General features: G+C 49.1%; 1 protein-coding gene across 1 annotated transcript; it reads left to right on the top strand.

The window, feature by feature from the left end:
* Positions 1–6,551: 6,551 nt before the first annotated feature.
* On the top strand, positions 6,552–20,907 carry UPRT (uracil phosphoribosyltransferase homolog). The gene is made up of 7 exons (XM_050974385.1): positions 6,552–6,856; positions 12,511–12,553; positions 16,189–16,258; positions 17,300–17,362; positions 18,298–18,459; positions 19,692–19,790; positions 20,514–20,907. The coding sequence occupies exons 1-7, from the start codon at positions 6,567–6,569 to the stop codon at positions 20,618–20,620; spliced, it is 834 nt and encodes a 277-aa protein (XP_050830342.1). The 5' UTR covers positions 6,552–6,566; the 3' UTR covers positions 20,621–20,907.
* Positions 20,908–21,594: the final 687 nt, after the last annotated feature.

Genomic DNA, 21,594 nt, shown 5'->3' with positions numbered 1-21,594 from the left:
GCGGCGGACCCGCGGGAGGGGCGGGGCGGGGAGGGGCGGGTCTGGCCGCCCTGAGGGGAAGGCGGTTCGCGGTGGCAGGGCGGGGGCTGTGTTCGGCTGCCCTCAGAGCCACCATGGCGGGACCCCGAGAGGGACTGCCCTCAGAGCCACCATGGCGGGACCCCGAGAGGGACTGCCCTCAGAGCCACCGTGGCGGGCAGAGAGGGGCTGCCCTCAGAGCCACCGTGGCGGGCAGAGAGGGGCTGCCCTGGGCCTCCCCTGCATTCTGTGAGAGTGGCTGCCCCATGGTGCCCTCATTCCCCATGGTGCCACGAAAGGAGGTATCATGAACCACGGTGCCATGAGGAGGCAGCCCTCAGCCCCACCATGGCACCCAGAGCAGGGCAGCCCTCAGCACCACCACTGGAGCAGCCCTGAGTCCTGCCATTGCACTCTCAGAGGGGCTGCCTACTGCCCCATCATGGAGCCCAGAGATGAGCAACACTTGGCCCCACTGTGGTGTCTCAAGTGTCCCTGAGTGCCACCATGGCACCTCCCAGAGGAGCAGCCCACAGCCCTACCAAAGCACACAGTGAGAGGAGCTGCCCTCAAGTCCCACAACAGCCAGAGAAAGGGTCTGCTCTCAGTCTTGCCATGGCCCCCTGATGGGGACAGGAACACCCCCTGCCCAGCTGGGAATTAACCAGGCCCTTCTAAGCCGGAATGAATGAAGGGCTTTCATGCCCTTCTCAGAAGCCTTTCTGTTCTGATTGTGCAGATAAAAGCCTTCTCTTTGAGGCACTGTACTGTTGGAATATGGGTGTCCTGAGCACAAACTGCACAGTTGCAAGCATGGCTTGTGTTGGTCAGCAGCTCTGTCAGTACTTCATGCAGAGTGCTCCTTCCAAGCCGCTGCTAGCACTCCCACACTTTGTCCTGATGCAGCTGGACACTGTCATCACTTCAGACAAAAAGAGGTGCTCGAGTTGGCACACAGTCTCTCTGGATTTTGGGTCCCCCACAGAGCAGCTGCCCAGGCAGTTTTCTTGCCCGGGGCACAGAAAAGCCCTGGCTCCAGCACCAGGAGGGAGCTCAGGCTGGAGGGGAAGGTGCGGATGGCACGTGGGATGATCCACCTCCATACAGACCTAATCCTGTATTGCACACCTTTCCCAGGGTTAAGTTCTGAGCTACCTCAGAGGCCTCCTCCAGCCCACACAGCTCAGCTATAGTTCCTTTGAGCCAGAATAATGCAGCAATAGTACAGTTCCTAATTAAACACCCACTTAGGAAGATAGAGCTCTGCCATGGATTACATTTCCAGTGGCCTATATACTCCCATGTGATCGGCATGCAGAGCTGTCAGAAGGCTGTAACACTGTGTGCCATTTCTAATCACACAAAGATTTCTTCAAAGCTACCAGAGCTTGACTGCTGATGCTCTTGCCTTAAGGGAAAGTTGTAAGCTCATTTGCAGGGGAGAAAGACAGACAGACAGACAGAAAGGAAGAGGACAATTGGCTTAAAGTCGATTTTTAATGAGGCAGGATTTCTCTAGTCTGCACTTTGATACGCAACTTTGCTCCTGACCAGGATCCACTTCAAACGACAGAGGCGACATTTCTCTGGCACTAATCTAATTCTTCATCATAATTGCATTTGGCAGAGCTGGGTCTGAACAGTGCCGCCCCGTGGCATCCTTCAGAGGGATAAACAGGAATTCTGGGCTCCTGGCTTCCATACATCTGCTTCCTCCCCTATGCTCTGCTCTACATGGAAGTTTGACCAGGAGAAATGGGATAATCACAGCTCTGTCTGGGATGGCCTGGACAGACAGGCTGCCCAGCATGGCAGCATCTTTGGAGTGATTTCAAATGTTTCTGGAATTTTCTCACATGAACTGTCTCAATGGTTTCATGCACAGTGTTTGTGTGCACATTGGGTGCTTTCTGAGCCAATCCAACATGCAGCACAGGCTCTCAGCCCTGTGAAATGTGTCTAGTGTTTTGACCACGTCCAGCTCTTTGGACACGTGCTACATGGGACATCCTGCGCAGGGATAACAGCAGCCTGCACTGTGGTGTCACAGGATCTCACAGCTCCAACGCCTCTAACAGAGACTTACAAATCCCTCAGCAAATGTTTCTTGTCAAACCACACAACCCCTGCATCATCTCAGCCTTGCCATTATTAAACAATGTACCATTTTATTTTTTCCAAATGTAATACATTTGATATGAATGTTCTCCCTGCAAATTTTACTTTAGTTGTTCTTTTTTCTTTAATAACTCCCCCACACTACTGGCTTTATTTCCTCCTGCTAATATTTCAGTCTCATTTCCAGTTCTGATCTTCTCTTTCTACTTTTGATACCACTTTATTTATGTGACCCCAGATTACTGATACCTGCACAAGGCACTGCTCAAAGCCGAAGAGACCCTCAGGGTGAAAAGAGCCCACATTCCTGTAGAAGTAACAACCTCGATCCCAGAGTGACTGAACTGGGAGAACAGAGCTCATGATAGAGACACAGAAAGCCAACAGAGGAGTTTTATGAACTTACACTGTTTAAAGTAGCTCACCACAAAATAAATATCTATTTCTCTGCAGATTTAGCTGTGGAAGCAGAGGATCTCTGGAGACAGACAAATCAATGCCTGCTCCAGAGCTGGCACTCTGGAAAGATGTCAGAAGCAGCTCAGTTGAAGAAATAGAAGCTCCAGTAATGGAAATAACTCACCACAAAGGAGATTTGTGAATAGAATCCTAAAAGATATTTAATCTGGCCTTTTTCCAGGAGCAGTATAGACAACAAACCAGGGCTGGAGACCAAGGTCAGTGTACTAAATGAGAACATGTTAGTTTTTTGGCTAGAAAAGTTTACAGAAGCAGCTCAGCAACACAAATACAACACCCATCTTGTAGAGGTGAAATAATATTTTATTTACAGTTTCTTGAAGTTCTTAGCTTCTTTCTCATGAATGGTGCTTAATATGATTCTAGCACTGTAATGAATTTAACTTCTAGCAATAAGTACTTACATCTTCTAGAAGTAAGATTTATAATTAATAACATTCCTGTAAAATGGAAAGAATCAACACTGAATTCCAGATAATCAGTATGCCAAAGGGAGGCTGAAACCTCTTTCTGTATGGTAACATTGACAGTTCCAGCTGTGACAGGGATCAGCCTAAAAGAAAGTCCCCCAGGGCTATGGGAATCCAAATCAACTCAGGAGTCAGGTTAGAGGAAAAGAAAAGCATCAATATTCAAACATCTTTTAGAATCAATGGTATTGGAAAGGTATGAACACAAAGAGGGGAATGCTTCAAGGAATTATATGAAGCAAGAGGAAAAATTAATGAGAACAAAGTAATGCAAAGAAAATAAAAATAGAAAAAGAGGACAAGATTAAGGGCAGATAGAAGCCCTTTTTCAGAGGTGTAAAATAATTTTGGCAAGTAGAATGCATGCTGAAAGGCACAGTGCTCTTTTGGAGACAGCAACTGTTGCACTTATTTCTAGAAAAATATGAACTATTAATCCTTAGACCCTGCATTTAAGAACTGAGCGGCTGCACACACATTGGAAATGCAGTGTGAATTATATCTCACAGCCAATTAAATAAGTAGCATAAAAGAGCTGTATTTTAAAATATGTTTGATTGTGTTACAAAAATGACATGCCCATTTGTTTTCACTGAAAATGTGGTTAGGCATTGGAAGGAGTCCCTCAGGACAGTGGTGAAGTTACCATCCCTTGAAGTGCTCAAGAAACAACTGAATGGGGCACATCAGCCCAGCACAGAGCAGAGGCATCCAGCCTTGCCCAGGCCATGAATTTACTGCCTGTGAGAAGATCAAACCTGCAGTGAATCCACAGCAGTTTGTGACTCTGTGATGTCCTGATCCCTCTGCCTCCTCCAGGTTTTGTTCCAACCTGTGCTCTGGCTCACTGCAAATACACCAGGCCATGCTTGAGACTTTTTGGCTGTTCCTGGTTGCTTTTCTTCTTCCCTTTTTCCCCTTTGTCCCCTGCTAATCCAGCCACCTCCCCTGAAGTGGCCGAGGTTGTTATTCCTGCCAAGGGAACGAAGGCACACAGAGCCTTCTGTCCACAGAGCGCTCGCCTTGGCCCAGGCACAAATGGGAGCTTTCCTTCCCTCCTGCTCAGAAGGCACCACCAAGGAGGTGTTTGGCCATGGAAACTGGTAAGAGAAATGCACCATTTCAAGGAAGATTTACAATCTAAAGTTGAGATGTTGAAAGGAAGGTGGGAGAAAGGAAGGAATAGGCAGGGACAGATTTGGGGGGCTCAGAGCCCGTGAGCAGCACAGCTTAATGGGGCCAGGGGAGCCTCAGAGGCTGTGACCCTGCTGGAACTGCCTGACTTGAATAAGGAGCTTTTTAGCCTTGTGAGGCAGGGTTGGGTGTCTTTGGGGTGTTTGGTGGAGCAAGGAGCCTGCCAAGGAATGGAGAAGGCTGGAAACTCCTCTGGGACCCTCCTCACCTTCGGTCCTTCCACAGCTCTGCCAGGCACGCTGGAAATTTGTGTTTCCCCTCAAGGTCAGCGACTGCCTTGAGCATCTGCTGGGTATGTCTGGACCATGGGGGCAAAGAGAAGGTGTGGAGTGAACATCAGCTCTGCTCCTGCAGCTGCTCTGAGACAGAGCTCTGGGGGGGGGGGATGCAAACAGCCAGGAATGCAGGGGGAGTCTGTCTGCAGCCGGGGGCTCAGCCTGCACTGCTGGATTGGGTGGGTTGGGACGGTTTTCTGACAAAGCTGTAAGGCTTGACAGGTGTGCCAGAGAGGAAAGGAGAAATTCAGTGTGTGCAGCTCATGATTCCAGCTCATTTCTTCTCCAGGAATGGCTTTGGGCTCAGTCAGAAGGACTCACTGTTTGCAGGCTCAGTGTTATTTCCCACAGCACACTGTTGCTTTTGAGTCGCACACCAGGATCTGGGAAGAAAAGAGGAGGAGAGAGGGTGAGTCCCTGCCTTCCTTTTCTCAATTAGTTTCTCTTTTTTAAAGGTACTTTTTGGAAAAGAAAGCCTTTTTTATATATATTACTGCTACACATCTATATGCCTCTCTCATTTTAGACATTCTGTGCAGAAAGCTGCATGGAATAATTGAGCTTGACACCTTTCAGAATTCCTGCCACTACGTTTCTTAAACTCCTCCTTTTATTTCTTAAAAAAAAGGGAAGATTTAAGAATTCAGAAACAACACAAACATTTCCCTACCTGAACCTTCCTGGTGATCAAAATTGTAGAGGATTTTCCAAAGCTGAGTTCTGACACAAACAGCCACTGGGTTTTTTGTACATCCCCGTGTTCCTTTCTGCAGTTGCCCTGTGCGTGGAGAATTCTAACGAGCTGTGGGGTTAACTGGGCTGGGTGTAACCAAACAGGCAGGGGTGAGGTGGCTCCTGAGGTTTGCAAAGGAATAAAGTAGCACAGAACTCCCAGCTCTGATTGCCTTGGCAGACAAGAGTCAGCCAGGAGGAACAGCTGCTGCCTCTGTGACCCATTTACCTGTGGTGCCAACCTTAAACCAATGCCAAAGATCTGAACTGTGCTTCTCCTGGGCCCTCAGGAAGGGTTGGAGGGAAAAGCAGAGCCATCAGCTCTGTTCCCTCTCGGCCACTAAGGGGAGCTGCTGTTGGCAAATTCGGTTGTGTGATCCAGGGGTTTCAAACCCCCCAAACTGGTTCGTGCTCTTTGTGTTTCAACCACTGTGTGCTGCACCAATGCTGATTTCAACTTTGCTTTTGTCCTCCAGGGTGAATAACTGCATTGGATTTTCTAACTACAAATTCTTTCTACTGTTCTTAGCCTATTCTTTGTTGTATTGCTTGTATATTGCTGCAACAGTCTTCAAGTATTTCATTAAGTATTGGACAGTAAGTCATGAAATCCGGTTCCTTTTTCATCTCCTGTCAGTCTCGTGGGCTTCAGTGACTCTCGGTGCTCTGTTGATCTCAGGCAGTGGAGGGGCTGCATTTTCCTGGGAGGTGTTTCCTGGGCCCTTTGGGAGTCCACCTCCTGTTAGAGGTCCAAAATGCACAGAGCAAGCAGCCTTCAGGAATTTCAGTCAGTAGATTAATTTCTGGCAGAAGGATCTATCCCTTCCCTGTCCCAGTGTTTGTATGGGTGTCCCTTGGAAAGTTTGGCATTGATGTGTAAGGTCCTGGCAATGGTTTGTACATATTTGCTGAAAAGAAAAAAAGGGGTCCAAAAACCTTGTTCATTTTCTAACCCCCACTGGCCTCCTTTCTCAATTTAAAAACAGTGACCCAAAGGAGGCTTTTATTCAGTTCCCGGGGACCCTCCGAGAGCGCGCAGTGTGGGCAGGGCCGGGGCAGGGCCGGGGCAGGGCCGGGGCAGGGCCGGGGCAGGGCCGGGGCAGGGCCGGGGCAGGGCCGGGGCAGGGCCGGCGTAGGACGTGCCCCCCCGGTGCCGGTCCCGCCCCCGCGCTGCGCTCCCGCCGCGGGCCTGAGCGGCGGCGCCGGCCGCCAATGGAGCGCGGGCGGCGGGCGTGCCTCCCCCGCCCCGGCGGCGCGCACGGGGGCGCGGCCCCGGCGCATGGAGGCGATGCCCTGCCAGAACCAGCGCCTCGGCTCGCGGCCGCAGGATGAGCCGCCGGCGGCCGCCACGGCCACGGCGAGCGGCGGCTCCCGGCTGATCCGCTTCGCCGAACCCAGCGAGGACAGCGGCTGCCCCAGCCCGGACAGCAGCAGCAGCAGCAGCAATGGGGTGGTGGCGGCGGCGCCGGTCCCCGCCGGGGAGGGCGGCGTGCCGGCCATCGGGCCGCAGCTGAAGCTGCTGCCCATGAACGACCAGCTGCGGGAGCTGCAGACCATCATCAGGGACAAGTGAGCTCGCCGGGCCGGGGTGGGCCGGGGAGGGGCTGCGGCGGGCCGGGGAGACGGAGGGGGATCGTCGCTTGTCGCTCACTTCATCCTTTCCTCTCCAGGGAGCCGTAGCCCCGCCGAGCCGCTCTCAGCCGGGCCCTGGTGCCGGCTGCCCGGCTCGGCGCTGCCGCCGGAGGGCAGCGTGGCGGGCGCTGCCTGCGGGGTCTCGCCGGGCCCGAGGGCCGAGCCCAAGGCCGGCGGGACGCGCTGCCGTGCCGCGTGTGCCGGCTGGAACGCCTGGGCCGGTGGCGCGGCCATGTCTGGTGAGGCGGGCCCGAGGGCAGGGCAGGGCAGGGCCCGCCCCGCGCCCAGGGCCGGCAGCGCTCCCGGGGCTCCCTGCGCTCCCCGCCGCGGGACTGCCAGGGACTGAGCGGCTGGGCGGGTCTTTAAACCCCTCACGCACTTGGACGGTCCCTGATGGGGGTGTTTGTTCACCTCCGCCCTGCGAGCGGCACAGAGCCTGCGTGCCACATCATCAGCCCAAGGAGCTTGCACTACAGTGTGTGTGAAGCCCTGGAGAAAGGAGGCTGTACCTTAGGGTCCCGCGGTCGGGCCCGGCAGCAGCTGGGGCTCATTACAACTCTCTGGAGATCGCATCCTGCAGGCAAGATGGGGCGGGGAGCCGTTCCCAGGCTCTAACTGGAGACATCTGTGAGCACCGTGTTCCACAACGCAGCTCAGGTGTTGAACACGTCCTTCCCAGTGATCACGTTTGTAGCTGTGCTTGTTCAGCACTGGGAAGGTGATAGTGGAAGGTGTTAAATATAGCATACAAAATTAAACAAACTTCAGTACCATCCGTCTATTTATTAAAAACTACTGGTTTGCAAGAACCATCAGCAAAGAGGTGTGAAATCAGGCCTATTAATAGTGATCATGTTCTGATTAAAACTCTTCTTGTGACACAGTGGCTTCCTGACATCTGCAATAAGTCAGTGCAGAGACACTGTTCCTTGCTGTGTTTCACATCTGTCCAAGTTCATAGTCCATGTTTTGCTGTTTTCTGGCTCTTGAGGCTCAGCTTTGTAGCTAACAGTAATTCATTTTTTAATGCAAAACTGATCACCATTTCTCAAAAACAGTATTTCTGTTATTTTTATTAACTTAGCTGAGCCTCCTTACCTTAAACTAGTTTGTAGAGGCTTTTCCTTAATTTTCAAAGTATTGTGGGAAAAACAAAACCTGGCAGCAGGAACACTGGAGGCAGGGCAGTCTTGATGTAAGGAGGGCACTTGTGGCAAGACCACCCAGAAGATCTCTGCAGGTGAGAACACCCAGCTGGCAGCTTCTCTCTGGAGCAGAAAAGGAATCTGGAGTGGCCTAAGCAGAGAGAGACAGAGAGGGAATCCAAACCAGGCTTGGTGATAGCCTCTGAAATGTTTTGAGGTTAGTGAAAACTATATAATTTTGATGTCTAGACAAATATTAGCAGTGTAATTACTTTACTCAGGGGTTTTGTTATTATTTTGTTGTACATGGGTTTTGACTTCTTTCAAATACATTTAAGAGGTTTCTGGCTACAGTGAGCTTATCCAGAAAGCAGCAGCTGCAATTTTAGCTTGAAGGACATTTCTTGGAGTTACATCTGCTTTATTGCACAAGACTTTGGTAAGAGGAAGTCTAGAATAGGACTTGTAAACAGTGAATTACTGAGAGCAGCTGCAGCAATCACAGGCTGTACTTTATTCTGAGTGTGATGTTGCCCTGGAAGTAGGGATGGGACTGTCACTTCCAAGCTCCCTTCCCAACCAGTGAGGAAAATGGGATAGCAGCCTGCTCAGAAAGGTTGGGTTTGTAGGTAAGGACAGTAGGGAAATATTATTTTTGTGTTCTGTTCCAGGAATTCTGTTGCATCTCATTAAGAGACCTCGGACTGACCTATTTTCATACCTGTCATTCAGGAAGATGCTGAAAGGAGAAGAGGATTTTTTAGGCACTGTTCATAAGACAACTCTGTTGCTACTGTAGCATTCAAACCAGGTGCTAAAAGAAACTCCTCCTCCTCAGAACTGTGTTTGTGAACTGGCAGCAATGTGCCTCAGAGCAGCTACTGGTCAAAAAATCCAATTTAAGCTGAAGAGAGGTTGTTGACATACAGTGCTTGGAAGAAGGAGAAGCTGTCATCTACAGGCAGTTAGAGCCCTGTCACTTAGACTTTCTGGGTTAAAAAAGAGCAGATAACACCTTAACTCAAGGAGAATATTTAGAACCCTCAATGCTGCAGAGGATGGACGTTCTAAATACAGCAATATCTGAAAATGGCAGACATTAAAAGGCAAGCTCCTGGGGAGTGAGAAATGCAACAAAAGTAGGAAAAAAACCCAGTTAATTTGAACAATTCCTGTAAGTGGGGAAGGGGTAAATACTCAGACAGATAATCCCAGTGAGCTGGGATGGAGCTAAGGTCTGGTCAGCCAGGTGCAGAAGGCTTTGAGGACTCTTTTGTCCATAGCATGAGCTGCTCAGAGAAGTGGAAAGCCTTTTCCTTGTTCCTGAGAGGATTCAGAGAAAGAAATCATGGCCTTTCAATTGGTATTACTGTAAAGAAAAACCCACCTCCATGTTGCTGGTGATGGTGTCCCATGGGATTCAGAGGTGGCTGGCTGGGACAGGGATGTTCTCCTGGCAGACTGAAATGGCACTTTTGCTTCCTTAAAATTAACAAGAACTTGGTCTGTGTGTCAGAGTCGGGGAGATGGTTAGATCACCTCAGCTTCACTGTGCCTGGGTTTTCTCATTTTCCCTCAGCCTTGTCAGTCTTGTGCTCAGCAAGTGCTTAATGGGTGCCTTTTATACTGAGTGGGATATGGACCTCGAGTGCTCTGATGGGATGTGAGCTGATGCACTGAAGTACTGAACATTCTAGAGCAGTTACAGTCTCTTTACAAGGAGAGAATGATCTCAGGGTGATTTCTAGTCTCAGATGTGAACCAGGGATCTGGAAACTGAAATGAATAGTGCAGTGATGTGTTTGTATAGAAGAAAATTCATTAGCTCAGGCTGGCAGTGTCATTTTAACTCATGATTTAACAGGATCTACAATTTAAATCCAGATATTTTGAGGTTCTTGTGTCTGTTGGGTGAGATCATTCTGTGGTATTCTGCTAAAGCTTCTTATTCCCTAAGGAACAGAATCATAACATAGAAATGCAGGTGGCAGAGTGGCTGGATGTGCAGTCCTGGCTGCTGCACAGAGCAGGGGGTTCAGGAGTGTGTAACTCACCTGTGCTGGCTAAGGACAACTGCTGCAGGCAGGGAAGGTGGGATCCCTCTGCATCCCAGCCCCTGCATGGAAATAATTAAACACTGCAGTCCAGTGTTTAAAGTGCTGAAGTGCTGCAGGTAGAACAGGGACCTGTTCCCAGCTACATCATCTCCCTGAGTGCCAACAGCTCATCCAGTGCTTTCAGTTTTCTTAAAAACCTTTTATGAATCATCTGTAGGGAAGTGGCTTTTTTCCAGCCTGGCCCTCACCCTGGGTGTCTCTCAACAAGTTCTGTGAGGTAATGAGAGAAACAGGAATTACTGAAGCCCCAATACCTGCAGACCTGACAGTGTTTGTCACTAGTACCAAGTGCTAAAGCGGGAAGAAACCCTGCAGCTACTTTATATTACAACACAGTCCCAAAAAACCCATTTCTTCTCACCTCCCAAGACAGACTCTGTGATATCAGCCACACTCCCCTGCCTTCAGAAACAAAGTGAAAATCACTTATATTGTGTAACACAATGTTCCTGCTACAAGTTAGGTTTTAATGCCTCATATTTTTAGATGTTGTCTGTTACTTGATGAAACAGCTGAAACAGTTTCTAGTCTGACATGAATTGTTGCTTTATGTATTTCTTGCTGGTATTTAGGAAGAACAGGTTACAGTGTTTTCACATAAAACCATTTTTTTCCCTGCCCCCCTGGCAATTCTGATAGGATGTGGGGTTTGAGCTGTGGTTGCAGCTTTCCAGCTGCTCCTGTACACATGGTCTGACATTTTCTGTATTACTGTTATTTGTATGCACTGTCATTTTCTGTTGCTCTCCCCTTCTCAAAAACCAGGTATGACCAATGAAGGGTGTTCAGTGAACTGTGCAGAGGAACATCTGTGTCTCTGCAAGGACAGAGGAGTTGGGTCTAAGCTTCATAATCTGCATTAATATCTCAGAGTATTCACTCAGAACACGTTATCACTTTGCAGGCAAAACTGTGATCTGGACATTGTTGGGTCTGTCTTACACATATTTATGAAATTCAGCTAAATTTTCTGAAATTTCTAGGTTCTGGAAGAACCTAGATAGGCCACTTGGCTACTTCCCTCTTTTAAAAATAATATCTACACTGCAGAGAGAAGTATGAAACTTTCCAAAAGCCTTAATAAAATCAGGTCATATAATTGTACAGATTTGGGGTTGGGTTTTTCTTTTTTTTTGTTTGTTTTGTTTTGTTTTTGTTTTTGTTTTTTTCCCAGTTTTGGGGTCTTTTCGAGCATTGCCTGTCTAGTTAATGTCAAAGGAGCAGAAAGTTAGGAATATCCTGTCAGTACCAGAAAAAAGGGGGGGAGAAAAAAGAGCAAACAGTATTTTAACAGTGTGTTATTAATGCAAGGAATGAAACTAGATTAAGCTATTGCTCTTTGAAAACCTCTTTTTTAAAGTGGGAATAAGAGACTGGTTCCTAGGCAATGAGCAGGGAAACCTCTTGACTTTCATTCATGTAAGCATGAGGTGTCTCAGAATCTTGGGGATTAAATACAAAATGGTATTTAAGGAGACATGCAGAGTATTAGGGTTTGAAAACATGAGAGGGTTTAATAGAACATTTAATTTAAAAGTACCTCTTACCATGTTGGTGCTGTGTCTGAGGGTTTTCAAAGCCACTGTCCTGTGAGTGTTGGCTCCTTGATCAGAAATGTGTCCTGTTCTGGTGTAGTGAGAGTTGCTCTTGGCATGGAAAGCAAGGTGTTAAAGCTGCTTTTAGAATTCAGGCTTTTAACCTTTCATTTTGCCTTCTGAAAGGGCCAAAAGCCACACAGGAACACCAACAAAAGGTTGTACCCAAACTAGTAAGAGGCAGAGAGGTGTTTTCATGGGAATGCTCATTAATCCCTGCTCAGTTTAACCTCACATTCACTGATCTAATCACACTCAGTGAGCTCCAGATAAGACACGGTGTATCTCCTGTTTATCAGGTGTGTTGTCAGCCCTGGATTAAGGATCTGCATGATCATTGCCCCACAGTTTCTGTCTGACTGGAGGACAGGCAAGCAAAGCTCACTTGCTCAGAGCTGCAGGGAATGCAGGAATATCTGAGCTCAGGAGGTGTTTTGGAACTGAGCTGGAGCAGCAGTACCATGGGAAACCCAGAGAACATCATCCTCTTGTGTTTAATTGCTACTGGTACAGAGCAGCAGCACTGCCAGCAGCAAGAGCCCAACCCCAGTGCTGGGTCACTGCATCTCTGCCACCAACCAGGAAACTCAGGATGCAGAACCTCTGGGATAAATTCAGTGTATGATAGGAGACCTTTCTCTGATCTGCCTTGGAATATAGTATTTAATGTTGTATTTAAGCAGTGTTCTTAAAGTTATTACCCAGTTTAAAATGTAAATTATTACCTTTTTCAGGAAATCCAGTAGAGGAGACTTCGTATTTTCTGCTGATCGTCTGGTAGGTGAAGAATTTCTTCTTCTTGATATTGTACTTTGCAACTCTTCCATGAAATGGGTCTTTCAGGACAGAGGAATGGTAGTGTGGCAGCAACTTTTCTACCCAAAGGAAATTGCTGTGTGACTGCAACTTTCTGTACGGGGACTTGTGTTCACTGTTTCATCTCAACAGGTTCCAGAAACCATGGTGTTACCAGACACAGATACTTGAGGACAGAGACCTGCAGTAATAAGAAAATTCTGTTCAAAAAACAGATGCAGAGGGGTTGCAGATAATTGAGTTTTAGTTTGAAGCAGCACTTTTGATCTTGTGAACAAAGCAGTACAATTTCTTACAGCCTAGATCTTACCAGTTGCTTGCATGCAGAAGTGCCTCCTGGCACTTGGTGTATATTAGATTATTAGCTCTGGGTGCATCCACATGGAGAATTTGTCTTCAGCCATGTGGTGGTTACTGGCAGGGACAGAGCAGTTTGAAGTTTTCAACTTACATGTTGTAGTAAGTCAGAGCAAAGACTGCTGGGAGTGTAGCCTTTATCTCGTTTAAATTACAAGCTTAAAGAAAATCCCAGCACTTGCTACTACACACACTAGCTTGTGTCCACAAGGATGTTTGCTTTTTGCAATCCACTCTCATTAACAGAGGGAAGTGGTTTTCCCCTTCCAGCATAGTCCAGAGACCATTCACAGTTACAGCCACAGCAGGCAGCTCTCCTGTGATGAGCCCAAGCTTAATCCAGGCTTGCTCAGGCTTAGATATGACCACAAGCTAAGATTGTGACTGCAGTGCTGTTTATCTTCATGGCTTTCCACTTTCCCCCCTACTTTCCCCTTCTTGAGGATGTTTCCTGCATTCCAGTACCTTACTGTCAGTAATTAGTGTGAAGGACCTTTTTCCAAGTACCTTCTCACCTTTCTGGGGTGTCCTGCCCTGTTCTGAGGCAAACACTGATTGTTTTTCCCCTCTCATTGCTGGAAGCTGCAGATCCAGGCAGTGAGTTCAGGTCCTTGCAGCAGTGTCCTCTATGCCAGCACAGCCAGAGAGCCTGTGTGTGCTGCAGCTCCTTGCCACAGCACCTGCTGCTCTGGTTTCCATCTTGTGGGAGGAATTTTGCACAAAAGAATATGTAGGACTCTCATTTTCTGATTTTTTTTCTTAGGTGTGACAAAGAACAGTAATAATTTCATGTGGAATGTGGTCTCTACTGAGCTTGGCAAGGTGCAAACAGTTATGACTTGCCATGTTTTTCACCCAGAGAGCAAACAGAGTTTAATGCAAGAGGCAATGCATGAAGAAAAGTGTGGGATTATGGGGGAAGAAAATGCACCTTGTTGCAGGGAGGAAATGAGAATGAAGTTGAGCTTGGGAAGGAGAATGAAGAGAATGAAGTTAAGCAACCCTGGCAGCTGTTAGGGGCAGTGTCTCCTGAGGTCACCAGAGGGAGAGGTCTTAAGGAGGGATTCTAAAGGTGATGGATTTCTGGTGGTGCAGTTTTTTCTTCTGGCAGTTCGTTTCACACATAAGGGGATGACACAAAGGAAATGTTTGAAGGTACTTGTGAGAAAAAGGGGTTAGTGGGTGGTGGAGGTTGGCAGGCAATGTCTGAAAGTCACTGCCAGGGATCCTGAAGGGAAAGAAGTGAGGTTAAAGCCATGAGGAGGAAGGACAAGACAAACCTGTGTGGTGTTTGTGAAGGAGGAGAAGCAGCTCCTGGCATGGGAGATAATCAGTCCTTGTGGCTGCTGGTGGTGGAATTGGGCACAGCTGGAACTCAGGGCAGGTGGTGGGAAGGGCACAGAGCTCCTCTAGGGCAGGAGGCTCCCCTGCTCCCAGCACCCACACTGGAGGCACTGAACTGGTGTCACAGTGCTGCTGCTCTGCAGCAGAGAGCACATTTTGGGGGGTGACTGGAGGCCTGAGCTGGAGCCATGAATTCATTTCTCAGCCCTACCAGCAGCTCCCTGTGTAACACTGACCAGGTCACTTCACCTTTCTGCCCTCCTGCCTCTTTCAGGGGGTGAGCATTCAAAGTGGTTTGAAATGCTGAGCTGCAGAGAGCTGTACAGATGCAGAGGATGTTCTTCCTCCTCTTGAGCTTCCAAGAAAAGCCACACATAATGGGCTAGGGGATTTTCTACCTTGGGACCAAAGCTTTACTTCCTGTTTCATGAGAGGCTGTAATAACACTGGTTTTATCTTCTAAGCAATGGCAGCCACCTCTCTGGGAGAGGAGCAGCTGGTTCTTGGGGCACGAGAGAAAAGAGGAGGAAATTGATCCCTGAGGGTGGAGGTGGCAGGAAGCACAGTGCAAAAATAAATGTTTTATCAACACTGACAAATTTACAAAGAATCCTTCCAGCCTCTGAGTAAAACACTGATAAGTGTAGGGAGATCACAGAGATTATTTGACCATAAAACCTTTACTGGATTACTCCAAACTTTTGGCAGATTATGTGGAGCAATGTCAGCACTACAGAAAAATAAAAAAGGCTTTTCTTCCAAACCTGGCAAATAGATTGTTTTTTTTGTTGTTGTTGTTGAAGTAAGTTCAAAAACATAAAATAAAATTGGGTATAAATGTCCCAGAAACTGACCACAACCTCTGAGTATGGCTGCCACAAACAGAGCTCTAGGAAGAAAAAGTTGTACTAAAATGACTAAAAATACCTTGAAAGAGAGATTATAAATATAAAGGACCATTTCTAGCAGAGGCTGCTTGTGTGCCAGGAACTGGGGCAGAATGGAAGGGCAGGAAAACCTTCCAGGCTGCCCTCAGGAATAAGAACTGCCTTGAAGTGAGCAGTACACCTGCTCCATCTCAGGAGCGTTGCCTCACTCTCCATCCCACAGTGAATTTTGAATAATCAGTGATTTTTTAGTTAAAGCTCTTGCTTGGCAGTAGCTTTCCTTGAGCAGTTCTGGGCTGTGAATCTTTGGCTCATGAACAGAGAGAATTCTCACATCTTTAATCCCCAGAGCATCCTCCAGGACAGTCATTCTGGCTGCAGGTGTGTTTGGTACTTTGCAGGGGGAGGGCTGGGGGCTCATGAGCTGCCCCTCCACCTGGACCATCCAAAAGCGCAGGGATTGCAGCAGCACCTGGAAACCAGAGCTGGGAGGTGAAGGTGATAAAGAGATTCCTAGACCTGCTGACTTGTCTTTGGGCACTGGTGGTGTGAGTGCATTGCTGCAGCTTCTGGGGCTGTTCTGGCAGCCCAGCTGCAGTTTAGTCCTAGAAACAGGGATGTGAAAATAGAGCCTGGCTGAGGGGGAGCTTCACCTTTCCCTCACCAGGATTTCCTGTCAGCAAATGGAGTGACATTGGTGCCTCACTCATCTGTTGAGAATCATTTGTCTGTGAAGCCTCTGCCTACCAGATGTAAATAAAGTCAGTTTTATGGTTGCTTATGAACCCCTCTCTTCTCCCAGTTTTGTTCTTCAATGCCTTTGTTTGATTTGTGGCCAAAACATAGGCCTCACCCCCAAAAGGTCTCTAAATTCAGTCCCTAATTGCTGTAAGAGGCCCTTTTAGACCCTTGGGCCTCACCCAGCCCTTGTAACCACTACTGCCATGGAGTGCCTTATCTCCAGAGATAACAATCCCTTAAAGCTGACTCATCTCCTTGGTTCCACAGATCAGACTCGTGGTTGAAGAGGGACTGAACCAACTGCCCTACACAGAATGTACTGTGACCACTCCGACAGGTATGTGGGAAACCACCCTGGCCTGGGTAGGACTGGAGGTGGAACTGATATCAAAATAGAAAGAATTATTCCAAGAGTTAGAGAATATGCTGAGCTGGAAGGGACTCAGAGGATCATTGAGTCCAACCCCCTGCTCCTCAGAGAACTGCCTGAAACTGAACCCTACAACATCCAGATGGTCTTTGGACTCTGACAGACTTGGTGCCACGAGCACTTCCCTGGGGATCTCTGAGGAGGGCAGAGTGACTGTCCCTGCTGGTTTAGAAACCTACAAGGCACATATCACAACTGAGCAAAACAGTCAACACTGTCATTTCACTGAGGATAACAGTGATCTTGCAAAACCATGACGAAAATGTACCAGTGTATGTGCAAGATCAGTTCACCTGCCCACACCACAGCCTTGAACTAAAACTGGTGACATTTCACATGCCCATCAAGGAAGAAGTGCTTGGCACAAGCAGCTTTGCCTTGCCAGCCTAAATCTGGCCCTGCAGCTGGGGCCAGCTGGGAGTGAGGATGAGCAGGAAATGCAAAGTGGCATTAGAGAAAACCATTGCAGGAGTTGTGGTTCCTCCTGTCAGCTGTCAAGATCTGTAAGGTTACAGATCCTCAGGTGTGCAGTACTCAGGCAGCTGCTGAGTGCATCAGCAGGTTGGGGGAAGTGCTCAGCTCCATGGTGTGACCCACAGCACCCCTGTGAGATGTCCACCAGCTGAGTCCTGTTCCCCCTGAGAACTGCACTTGCATCCCTGCAGGGTGACACTCCCTCTCTGCAGTAAAGCATTGGTGTGGCTTTATTTCCACTTAGAGAAATGATGAACTGCAAACCCTCAACTGAGGAAGCAGACAGAGTTCCGACACCCACCCAGGAGGCACCATCCCTTACCTGTGCTCCTTTTTACATCAAACAGCAGCGACTTCACCTCTTGAGCATTGGTGTCACATGTGTTGCCATCAGTCAGTGACAGACCCAGACCCATCTCTGCTCAGAGAGGGCAGAAGGGAGCAGCCACTGAGCCCTGGTTTCTTTCCTCACAGGACACAAGTACGAAGGAGTCCGATTCGAAAAGGGAAACTGCGGGGTCAGCATCATGAGAAGTGGTAGGTGCTGCTGGCTGCTGAAGGACACACATTAAGTGCTTTGGAAACCTGGAAGCAACTTCCTTTCAAAGATGTGCAACAAGAGGTTTACCCAAATTCTTTCTTAAGTATCATTGATAAGAGAATGTCCAGGAATATCTCCCATTAACCTTTAAGGAGACAAAGGGCTGGAACAGCTCTCCTGTGGCCCCTTCCCTGGCAGCTGTTCTCTGGGAGGGGCCAAGTGCCCTCCCCTGTTTCCCTCTTGTGCCCAGAGCCAGGGCCCCACCCCAGCCACGCTCCGTGGGGGCAGAGTCCCTGTCAGTGCCCAGTGCTGGGCAAACCTTTGGATCTGTGCTGGCAAAGCCAGCTCTGGCCCCACACTCTGCCCCACCCTCTGTCACCAGGATGTCCCCAAGCCCCACCTGCCCCTCCTGACCTTTCCAGCTCTGTCCTGTGAGAGTTCAGCACAGCTGGGAGCACCAAACCCAGGGCTCAGGAACACCGAGGAGACTCGGTTTGCTGTAAACAGGGGAAAAAGGGGAAGAGCTTCAGGTGTTTTAATGCTTAGAACTGTCCACCAGCAGAGGGGTGGGACTGTCCCTTTGGGACTGTTCATCTGGGAACTGTCCCTTTGGGGAGTGTTCCTTTGGGACCATCCCTTTGGGGGCTGTCTGTTTGGGACTCTCCTTTCAGGGACTGTGCACTTGGGACTGTCCCACTGGAAACTGTCCATTTGGGGGCTGTCTGTTTGGGACTATTCCTTTGGGATGGTCCTTTTGGGGACTGTCCATTTGTGGGCTGTCCATTTGGGACTGTCCATTTGGAGACTGTCCATTTGGAGACTGTCCATTTGGAGACTGTCCTTTGGGGACTGTCCCTTTGGGACTGTCCCTGTCCCTGCAGCCCCTTTCCCAGTGTCACCGTGTGCTGTTGTGTCTGTGCTGCCCCTGCAGGGGAGGCGATGGAGCAGGGCCTGCGGGACTGCTGCCGCTCCATCCGCATCGGGAAAATCCTGATCCAGAGCGACGAGGAGACGCAGCGAGCCAAGGTGTACTACGCCAAGTTCCCCCCCGACATCTACAGGAGGAAAGTGCTGCTCATGTACCCGATCCTGAGTGAGTGCTGCTGCCAGCACGGACAGCCGGGCTCCTCTGAGCGCGGCACTGCCTGAAAATGGCCTCACCTGGGGCTCTGCTGGGGTTTTCTGCTGGGCTTAGGGGACAGAGCAGGGAATTGATCAGGCTGTGCCAGGACACAGGGGACAGAGCAGGGAATTGGTCAGGCTGTGCCAGGACACAGGGGACAGAGCAGGGAATTGATCAGACTGTGCCAGGACACAGGGGACAGAGCAGGGAATTGATCAGGATGTGCCAGGACACAGGGGACAGAGCAGGGAATTGATCAGGCTGTGCCAGGACACAGGGGACAGAGCAGGGAATTGATCAGGCGGTGCCAGGACACAGGGGACAGGAGGGAATTGATCAGGCTGTGCCAGGACACAGGGGACAGGAGGGAATTGATCAGGCTGTGCCAGGACACAGGGGACAGAGCAGGGAATTGATCAGGCTGTGCCAGGACACAGGGGACAGGAGGGAATTGATCAGGCTGTGCCAGGACACAGGGGACAGAGCAGGGAATTGGTCAGGCTGTGCCAGGACACAGGGGACAGGAGGGAATTGATCAGGCAGTGCCAGGACACAGGGGACAGAGCAGGGAATTGATCAGGCTGTGCCAGGACACAGGGGACAGAGCAGGGAATTGATCAGGCTGTGCCAGGACACAGGGGACAGAGCAGGGAATTGATCAGGCTGTGCCAGGACACAGGGGACAGGAGGGAATTGATCAGGCAGTGCCAGGACAGAGGGGACAGAGCAGGGAATTGATCAGGCTGTGCCAGGACACAGGGGACAGGAGGGAATTGATCAGGCTGTGCCAGGACACAGGGGACAGAGCAGGGAATTGATCAGGATGTGCCAGGACACACGTTTCTCAGCTGCAGCAGTGTGAATGCAGAGCAAATCGTTTGGGCATGGCTGCTTTTGGGAGAAAGGCTGAGATTAAGATTGGATATAAATTTAATATGAAATTTACCTTGGGAAAAGACTCAACAGTGTTTTTCTTATTCTGAGACATTTCTAGATTAATAATATAAGGAGTTTGTTGGGATGAGGTTACTTGTCAACTCCGAGTTCTGCCATGAGGAGAACAAGGAGTATGTGCAGAGGTGATGCCTTTCTAGTGGGAAAGGACAGAGTCAACATTCAGTCACACCAGCTGTACCACAGGTATTGTCAGACAGCTTAACCAGGGCAAAACCCCTAAACCCTCTCCCCTCTTTGCCTCTCAGGTACTGGGAACACGGTCATCGAGGCTGTCAAAGTGCTCGTGGAACACGGGGTCCAGCCCAGCGTCATCATCCTGCTCAGCCTCTTCTCCACACCTCACGGTGAGCACAGCTGTGTCTGCTGGGGACAGTGCCATAAGTCACACAGGGAACAGGCAGGGCACAGCTGTGCCTCTGCCATGGCAGCATCACTTTGCTCAGAGCAGGTTTGGGGTTTTTTGACTGAATTGTAAGACTGAGCAAAGACAGTGCTGTGTTTGGTGTGGGTAGTGAGGAGGGGACTGAGTGGCAAAACTGCAAATGGGAGAGTGTTCCTGAAAGCAGCAGTTTGCAGCACTGCCAGTCCATGGCTCACAGAGCAGTGCCAGGCCAGCTGCTGTTCTGGACCATGGAATGTGGGCACCAGAGCAACACCAGGAGTGGGAGCTGAATAGAGCTACAGAACTGACCTGGCTGCAGGTTAGAGGTAAAAGGGGATCTAGATGAGGAACATTTGCTTCTCTGGGAGGAAAGAGGATCTTGTGTGTTGTCTTAGAAATTGGCCCTGGCAGAAATCGCGATCAAAAAGCTCAGCTGAAGTGCAGAGCAGCCTGTAACCACTTTAACTGGGAGCATGGGTGTATGGGATAGGCAGTTCCAAAGAAGAAAACCCCAAAAAGCAATGCCCTGAAGTCAGGCAGTGTTCCTCATAGATGATTAGCTAAGGCAGGAACAGGAAGAGGAGACAGAAGCACAGAGCCTGACTGACTTTTGGAATGGTGCTGATCATGATTTGACATGGGCTGAAGCACTGTAGTCATTATTGCCTTTGCTGTCTCTTCCAAGGTGCCAAATCCATCATCCAGGAATTCCCAGAAATCACCATTTTAACTACAGAAGTGCATCCTGTTGCACCAACACACTTTGGACAGAAGTATTTTGGGACAGACTGACAGTCTTGGAACAACTGGATATGACTCTATGGCATTACAAGATGTTTTTTTTACATTTTATTACTATTGAGTTGGTCCAGGGCATGTTTGAAAAGCTTTGGCCAACTAGCTTAGGTTAGTGCTGGCCTGAACAGGGATCAGGCACAGTGACAAAGCACTCTGGTTACATGGTCAAGCATCTCCATGTTGGGGCTCTGTCATTGCCACACTCTGCTTTAACCTATTTATTCTTCTCCAGCCTGTCAGTGGCCGCCTGCAAGAGCAAAATAAACCCAACTAAACCCCCAGGGAGTGTCCTTCATTTCTAGGGTCACTGGGCAGCACTCCAGCCACAGCCACTCCTGGTGCTTCCAAATCTCAGGGTCCTCCTGTGCAGCCACATGGATTTTTGGTCTTTGGCTGGTATAAAAGATACAACTCTTGGAATTTTGCTCTGCAAACATTATTCTCAAATAGTGAAACACCCTTGGTTGTCTTGCTCAGGGCTCCTGAATCAAGAAGATTCCTGTTGCAGCAAAGGTTGGGAACTGGGGGTGGGAGCAGCATTGGCTAGGAAATTCTACCCATACAGAACTTGGGCATTCTATGAGACAAAACTTGTGGCTGGATCAGTCTCACCAACCCTTTAACTGACAGAAAACTGCAGCAAAAAGCTGGAACTCAATTTCTAGTCCTGTTCACAGAGCACCAGAGCCAGAAGACAAGCGTGGCCCTCAGGGCTTAGCAGCCTTTCCAAAGCCTCAGGGCACTCGTTTGGGTCACATTAAACATCAGTCTGCAGCCAGATCCCTTCTTTCTTTAAATGCCCTGGCATCAAACATACCATACCCAGCTGGCCAGCACCTCCCCTTCCTGTAACTTTGGGGAAATTAATGAATACAATAGAAACCATTATTATTTTAAAATATCTCCATGTGCTACAATTGCAGGATTAGGGAATGTTGTCTCAAGTAGTGTCCTTACCTCTCATCAGG

The sequence above is a fragment of the Serinus canaria genome, chromosome 4A (assembly GCF_022539315.1).
Source record: "Serinus canaria isolate serCan28SL12 chromosome 4A, serCan2020, whole genome shotgun sequence".
Classification (NCBI taxonomy): Eukaryota; Metazoa; Chordata; class Aves; order Passeriformes; family Fringillidae; genus Serinus; species Serinus canaria.
The sequence above is the reverse complement of the archived record's forward strand: the minus strand, read 5'-3'. Positions and strand labels throughout refer to the sequence as shown.

Coding starts and splice junctions, on each gene's coding strand:
- UPRT (XM_050974385.1), top strand. CDS start 6,567: ATGGAGGCGATGCCCTGCCAGAACCAGCGCCTCGGCTCGCGGCCGCAG. Junction 6,857..12,510: donor CAGACCATCATCAGGGACAA/GTGAGCTCGCCG, acceptor TACCTTTTTCAG/GAAATCCAGTAGAGGAGACT. Junction 16,259..17,299: donor TACTGTGACCACTCCGACAG/GTATGTGGGAAA, acceptor CTTTCCTCACAG/GACACAAGTACGAAGGAGTC.